This window comes from Schistocerca americana, chromosome 8 (assembly GCF_021461395.2).
Source record: "Schistocerca americana isolate TAMUIC-IGC-003095 chromosome 8, iqSchAmer2.1, whole genome shotgun sequence".
Classification (NCBI taxonomy): domain Eukaryota; kingdom Metazoa; phylum Arthropoda; class Insecta; order Orthoptera; family Acrididae; genus Schistocerca; species Schistocerca americana.
In genome coordinates, this window is record NC_060126.1 from 324918761 (window position 1) to 324927040 (window position 8280).

The following is an 8280-nucleotide window of genomic DNA, read 5'->3' on the forward strand; positions in this document are numbered from 1 at the left end:
AAACAAATTCACGGTGATGCGAGAAAACTCTTCCCTCAGGCTCCGCATACACAGTGAAGTTTGTTGTACGATGAAGAGGTCACCTACGCGTAAGACAAATGTTGGCGAAATATTATTATATAGGCTTTCTTGTCTGCAGTTCCGATGTAGGTTAATCACGAGACGCTGTGTGCCATACAAAAAGCTGTTACATTGACTGAAAAACTGCGGTGGTTGCTTGGGAGATTAGAAATCCATAAGCTTCTAATTTTATTACTTTTTTTTTCGTGAACATATTTCTAGGTCTTCTAATTACATTCACTTGTTTCAATGGTTTTTGCACGTGAAAAACTCTAAGTTTCTGAGTAATACGAATTACACCCCATAGTTCAATATCTAGTCCCTCCTCCTCTTTTGCACGATCTGGCTTCTCTGGAAGATGAGGTGGGCCGAGGGGAAGGCATGTATGGCCAGCTCATTTGCTAAAAATAAAACGTTAGACATAACAGTATGGTTAGACATTGAGTTCTATACAGACAGAGCGCCACCGCTGTTGGATGGGTATGTGGGAAGGAACAGGCCACTGAGATCGAAGGAAACATTGCTTCATCTGCTCTAAGTGATGTGGAAAATGTGAATGCGTAAATAACAACGGCGTGACTGGGATCTGAGCTTTCCACTTTACGACTATATGTCCAGTGTCATAAATCCAGATGCTTCGGGTTTGTTCCATTTCCTCTACGACCACAACAAAGGAAACTAGTAAATCACTCAGATAATCAAGTTGTTTACTCGGAACAATTAGTGATCAATGATGTTTTGTTTTAGTAACTACAAATACACAACTTCTACACGCCATTTTATAGACTGTTTATGGCGTAAAGATCTGTTTCTGCTCAGTTTTTTCTGTTATCATCTCGAGACTTGCGTAGTATGTACGTATGAGAGTCTGCATTTAAATTCCGATTCGAAGATTATTCGAATCCTTGCACAATATGTAGAATGGAGGTTCAACGAAGCTGTGGCAGACACATACTCCGTGAGTTTCAAAAATCTTTTTGTGCACAGACACGAACATAATTACTACTTACATTGCTCTTGGTTTGAAAGCGCTCATATGAAGCAGGTCGTGAAAGTTTAACGTGATCTCTCCATCTTTTTAAAAATCGACTGGTTTATAATCGAAGCTGAACTTTAAGATTACCTACTATATGTCTCTCTTTTTTCCTGCCATTCCAGTCAGCTTTCTGTTGTTGTTGATTCTAAACAGAGTGGCTGTTTCCACTTTAGATGGTTCCTAGCACAGTCCGACATAGCACACAGTATTGAAACTACGAAAGCGTTCACATCACGCGTAGGTCGAATACATTTGAGTGTAACGTACCTGAGTATTTCCTGATGACTTTCGATGCAAAGGCAAAGGTCGCTGTACATTTTGTCGTGAACGACGGGAGATGCGCTCTGCATTCGGTGAAGTTCACCTGCTCCACTCTGGTCCACCCTCAGCTTCTTGATCCTCAGCGCGAGCACCTCTAGCTGTGAAGCTACCAGTATCATGATGGTCGCGAACAGGCAGTCCACGCCGATGCTGACATCGGCCATCCACGTGCCCGTCACGCACTGGATGACGTAGGACAGCTGGTAGTAGCTGGTGGTGTTGTCCCAGGGATGCTGCGCGAAGGGCAGGCGCCGCTCACCGGGGTGAGCGATTAGAGGCATTGGGAACCACAGGAGGCATTGTGAAGCTAAGAAGAGCAGCAGGCCCAACGTGAGGCGAGTCGCTCTCCTGCGGGACCTCTGAACGATATTCTCCAGCGCAGGATCGCTGGAGTACTGCTCCCTCTGGGCCAACATCAGCGAATCGACGGAACGAGCCATACTGTTGTACCGCTGTCGGTCTCGTGTGAAGAAGACCAACTTGAAAGTGCCGCTGCACATGGTAAAGGTATTGGTTAGCACCAATGTTGTGGCCTCGAAATCTCCCCAGCTGAAGAAGACAGCCAGCGAAGCTTCCACGAAGTTCCAGACGCCCAGCGCGAAAACGAAGACGACGTACAGGTCGAAAAGACGGGAATTACTTAACGGCCACACTCCGAAGAGCCATAGGTGACGTATGTTGAGCTTGAGGACCGATCGTCCGCTGGAGGGCCAGGAGAGTGGCTCACCCGCTGGTCGTCCACTGCCCATTGAATTAACCGTATGATCTGCTACCACCACCTCTTGTATTTGCCTGGGGTCGGTACCAGCCTTGTAGTGAATGACCAGCGACTGAACTGCTTCCTTCCCAACGCTAGACGGAGGAGTGGGGAGTGTGAAATACTGTTGAAAACTTCAGATCACTCATTGTCGTAATCCAGTCGAATTGAAAGTAGCCTGTGTATAGATATTCATGGCAGGTGGGTCCCAGAAATTACTGAGTTTGAGATGAGATTTAAATTATCCAGCAGCACAATAGCATCTATATCTGAATTATTTAATTTCTTCGACTTTTACCCTCTTCTCAGTTGCATAATGCAAACCGACGTAGTACGACAGTATCAATAAGTAATAGGAGTTCCCAGGTATCAGTTACTGCATTTATAAAGCTATAAATCGACATATTTAAAAGCTGCATGTCCCTCATTCCGTTAGACTTATCTCCGTCTGTTTTATGTTACGAGATGGAAGACAAAAAGCTGCTGAATTAATGTACATCTCCACAAAAACGAAAAGTAAAAAAATAAAATACTTAACAATTTTGTTCAAAAGGGAATACAGAACACTATGCGAAGGAATTGCTGCTATGTGACAATATGTATGAGTACACGGCAGTACGCACTGTCCGTGATGATGAGAAAGCATGATTACTGATTACTTCGTTGCAAGCACAGACTTACACCTCCTGAGAAAGCCATAACCGAAACTGCTCTAGTACCTGGCTGTTCTGAAGAACTGAGTATCGTCATGGCACAAGAGCAACTCTAGAAGTTTGATTAACACTACGTTTACGTTCAGCTTCGTAGCGGCTTTAAATTTCACAACAAAGTAAACTTATGATGAGGAAAGTTGTATGCGAAACAGAGACAAATTTGTCGTTTATAATTTTCATGATTACCAATCAAAGTCACTGAACGTATAGCGTTTTTAGTACATCGTTATTCCCAGAATATGATTATGTCTAATACATCCAGCAACAAGTTCGAGTGGCATCGTCCTCTAACAAGCGTTTGCAGCAATAGGAACACAGAATCATGTTACAGCATAAGTTTCACTTCCCACGTCCAGATGCTACAATTTCCAAGAGAAATGAGACATTCAGATAATTCTGGAAACCTGCAGTCTTCAGTACGAAGAAAAGAAAAAATTAGGCGAGGTGGAAGAGCGATAATAATTATTTCGTGTAGAAGAACAAATTATTTTTCAGCATGATCTACTCTCAGGCGAATGTACCTGTCCAGCGTTATTCTTGTGAGGAGATTCCATCCCTCAAATATGCGTATGGAAGACGACATACTCATCGACGGCTGTCGTAACTACGTCACAAGATAGAAAACATTTCTCAGTGACAGTTTCCTTGGATGGGAAAAGAAATAAGTAACTACTATCTTCAAATACCTCGGTTTTCATTTGGTATTGTACTTTTCTAATGAGATTAATTATTTAATTTTTTTCGAACTTAGTATAAAAAACATGCATAGTTTTTGCTGCTTGTGGTTTCCCTTTCCAAGGAAATAATGGAAAGGAATCCAATTTGTTAGCTGCGACGTCACTGCCTGACTACTGTTTTACCGTTTGGTTTCTATCATCCACGGCAGCAAACCTGTGAATAAAAAAGATGCATTGTTTTTAAACGGCTCCAAATGTTTCGAAGAAATTAGTTTCCACATTTACTCATTCTCTGCATTAAACAAACTGTAGCTCTCGAAGCTTCCTCACTACTAATTATTCGAGTAAAATATCCCGTTATCTGTGTTTTGGTATCCTGTGCCATCACCTATATCACAAACTTTGATCGTCCATCACGTGGAAGCCCAATTCGAACTTCCTTTATGTTTTCGCCTGCGGCTGCAGTTTTAAACGTCCTTGCTATGAACACCTTAAAAGTAAGTGGTCGAACTGCTAAATTAAAATTCAGTCATCCATTAATTGTTAAGATGATGGACCATATCTATCGTAAACTTTCACCAGTTTCACATGAATTTACGTTGGCTCTAAACCACTAAAAAAGCGGTTTTCGACTAATCAAACACATCAGCATCGCTTTCAAGTGCCATACAAATAAAATTACTTCTTAGCTAAGGTTGGTACCAGACTTACGTTCTTCCACAACAGCTACAAAAGAGAAATAGTAAAAAATTTATGTTCATGAACTCTATTTTTCAAATGCTCTTTACTTTCCAGCTCTCATAACATCTTTCGTCTGTGGCAGAAGCCTGTTCAATATTCCCGCCGCACTTTCATTTCTACATTAGCTAGGACGTGCTCAGAAGACGAATATTCGTTCTCTTGCTAACTTGGATCGTGTAGCTTTTTCGAGCTAACTGATATTGCTAATAGCAAATCCCGTTATCGCGTTATCGTGTAAATGTTTCCTTGCAGATAGCGGTGTACGGATGAAGTGTAGCCACTGGGATTAATGAAGCGCTGTTGCGTATATGTTTCGTTTACAGGTGCAGTCATATACATTTTCTTTAAGAATTTCGTCGGCTATATGCACTGTTGCGATGCATTTGAGTGGAGTTTTCATATTCATAATTTTCGGTCGTCATGAGTTGTTGTCATGAGAGGCCTTGCGTTTTGAAAGACAATTGAAAGTCCCGGTGCTGTACGACCAATGTAGAAATGGACTCGGCGTGAAATGTTCAAAAAAAATCATTGTTATCATGTACAGGACATTTTTAAATCCAGTCTTTTCTTTTCTATAACACGAATACCTGTATTTACAAAAATTCACAGCGACTCTTTTCATTGATAGCATTCGCTCCTTGTACAGACTTTTGTCCATCAGTATAACATCTCTCAGCCATTGACGAATTTGGTCAAGAAGTACGTTTACGAGTTTTTATGTTTTCATGCAGGGTGTCAGTTTTTTCAAAGACTTTTTGCTTAGAACTGAAAATAACGTATCATTATATCTACTACCGTGTTTATATCTTACCCATAAGCTACGTGGTAAGGAGGCAACAGAAAGTAAATTGCTCAATCTATTACGGCCAGCAATCGTTTTCCAAAATGTCTGCTGATTCGCGGATTTTGTATCGCAATTAAATGTTTCTGAAAATACGTTAAATTAACATAAAACATATTATGAGGTATGTGCTACACCAGAGACCCACAGTGGGTAATTTAAATCTTTGCCATCACATATAGTTTTGCTCTCTGATTTCAGTCTCTTAGAGGAAGACTAATTGAATGGACGTTCTATCATCAGACGTTCTCCTAGCAAGACACGAATTACTGTATTGTGCAATCAGGTCAGCATTTTGCGTACAAAGATTGAAGGCAATTATTCTGGTGTGCATTGATCATATTATTTTATTGTCCTTGGTATTGATAACTATTTATTTATGGGGAAACACGTTACAGTGTAGTATTTTTACTGTGTTGAGTGAAGGCAAGAAAAGACAGTATACATCGAGAAAGATCCTATTCCAGTGTTCTATCTCTTTCTAAACTCATCGTAACCGTGATAATAGACTTACAATAACATTCATTTCCATAAATGTCACAACTAATTTTCCTTTTACTTTGTCAAACAAAGTCACGATAGCAGTTTAATTGCTATTCAGGAAATAGTTTCATACAGAAAAACTTGGAAAATTAGAGCGAGCATATTTCTTGGAATTTGAACAGTCGAGGACTTCCCCATTGCCCACTGAGTGCAAGAAAATACAAGTAAGACAACGAACGACCAACAGTACCCCAGATTATCACAAATGCTACTAATTAGGAGTTACGTCGTCAACAGTTGTGCTTTTGCTAAAATCGCTTCAGACTTACGTGTAGTAGTAGTAGTAGTAGCCTCCTTGTACTACTGATAGTACTACTTCTACTACAATGGAGTAGTAGCAGTACTAGTGGTTGTAGCAGTAATAACAGTGGAGGACTACTTCTGTTCTACTGCTTCTGCACTACTAATATTTTACTCATCAGTTGACTTTGTCGATGCCAATAAACAATAGCGCACTGTTTGCTCATTTTGGACGTTCTATCAGATAAGTTGTTAAGCTACATTCAATATCATTTTCTTTCAAACGATCAATCATTTATTACGTCGAATCGTCTGCACACACATTCATTGACCCAACGGCAATGTTGCCGTGATCTTCAGTCATAAGACTGGTTTACTGCAGCTTTATACGTCGGTCTACCACCTGCAGTCCGCCTCAGGGTCGATTCCTGCGTTCGGTACTGAGTAGGGAGAGAGGCTACAGATTTTGACTTGTGTTGTGACGCTGCTCCTCCTTTCCACCCCGAATATAACTTGCTGTCACCCTCACCAAAAAGTAGTAACAGCTCTTATGGAAATGAATGTCATTCCTTTTAGGAAAGTCTACTGGTGGCTATACTCAAAATAGTAATCTAATCTTTGCTGTAGTTTTATTTTTCTTCTTCTTATACATCTCATGGATTGGACCATGAGACTGTTCCGTCTACACATATCGCCTGTCCTTCTCTTCTTAGATCATCCAACATATCTTCTTGATGCTAGTTCATAAGTTAATACTAGTTGAGGAGGTAGTCTATAGTTCATTCTTTGTAAGTGTTCGTTCCAGGTGTTGTTTATAGTTGCACCACTTTCAACTAAAACTACACTCCGCCCTAACAGGCCATGAGTGCCCAAAGGGACCGACCTGCCGCCATGTCATCCTTAACCCTCAGGCGTCACTGGATGTGGAAATGGAGGGGCATGTGGTCATCACACCGCTCTCCCGGCCGTATGTCAGTTTACGAGATTGGAGACGCTACTTTTCAATCAAGTAGCTCCTCAATTTGCCTCAGAAGGGCTGAGTGCACCCCGCTTGCCAACAGCGATCGACTATACAACAGTTCAAGCAGATCTCATTAATAGCTTTTATTACAATAAAGTAGACTGACAATACTTAACTTGGGTATACAATGGCGTAGCAAGCGTTGGGAAACATCCAAATAATCAACGGCATTTCTCTATATTCGTCGTGTAGGGAGTTCGACCACGGCGGGGGAGGCAGGACTTTGGGCGCATCGCTGGACCGGAAGCTGTGGGAACAAGGGACGTCATGTTTCCAGTCGTACCCCGCCATCTGACCTTCACTCTGGCGGAAACGTCCTCCGGAAAACAACGAGAAGGGTACGCGACCCCTTCCTGATGCCATGAACCAGATGAAAGCGGTGACTGCTGCGGTGTGGGCGGGTCCAGCTCCATCGATAAGACGGGAGGAGGAGGAGGAGGAGGCGAAGGCTCCGTCTCCATGTGGTCCTTCCGCGGTGTCGTGAGGACCCTCAGGCGGCTACTGTGGCCGCGGCGCTGCCCTCTGGACCTGTGAGTCTAGTGGAAGAGACACTGAAAGATCATCATGCACTAGACAGAGGCGAAGCTGGTCTTGATGGCGGCACTGCAGGCCATCTGGACCTCAAATAAGATGCATGTAAGCGCCAAGTCAACGGACGATCTCGCCTCGCGCCCACCGCCTGCTGCCGCTGAAAACCTTCTGGAAGAGAATGTCATGCGGCGAGAAGCGATAGTTGCGGCCTTCCTTCGGCGCCGGATGCTGAGGACGTTGGAGAAGGTGCAGCAGTGTCCGATGGCGGCGGCCGTGAAACAATTCCGCCGACGATGTTCCACCTTGGTAGTCCGAACGACAGGAAGCGATCAACAGTTGCAATGCTTGATCCCTGGTGTGTGCGGAGCGAAGTTTGGCCATCTGTTGCTTGAATGTTCTGACAAAACGTTCCACTTCGCCATTTGACTGTGGATGGAACGGTGCGCTAGTTAGATATGTATGCCATTGCGTTCACAGAATTTTTCAGATTCATTTGACGTGAACTGAGGGCAGTTGTCTGACACTATTATCTCATTTATACCTTCTAGGCAAAAAATGGAGGACAACACCTGAACTGTGCTACGTGGCGAAAGGAAATTTGCTATACGAGTCAACCACAATCAACTAACAAGTTTTCCGCACGTGCCTGACACTGTGAAGGCATTTGCTCTATTCGGGTGTCCATACCCTGTCACGTACAGTGTTGACGCGCTGCTTCGTACGAACAGTCCCCCAGTGTCCTTGGTGAAGTAACTGCAACATTTCTTTTTGCAAACCTTTAGGGATCAACACAAGTGAC

At 42.9% G+C, this 8280-nt stretch overlaps 1 protein-coding gene across 1 annotated transcript in view; it reads right to left on the minus strand.

The window, feature by feature from the left end:
* LOC124545808 (odorant receptor Or2-like) overlaps nt 1–2166 on the minus strand; it is a 100235-nt gene extending 98069 nt beyond the window's left edge. The window contains exon 1 of the mRNA XM_047124754.1: nt 1364–2166. Within this exon, the coding sequence (XP_046980710.1) occupies nt 1364–2166 (803 nt within the window). The remainder of the gene's footprint in view (nt 1–1363) is intronic.
* Nucleotides 2167–8280: the final 6114 nt, after the last annotated feature.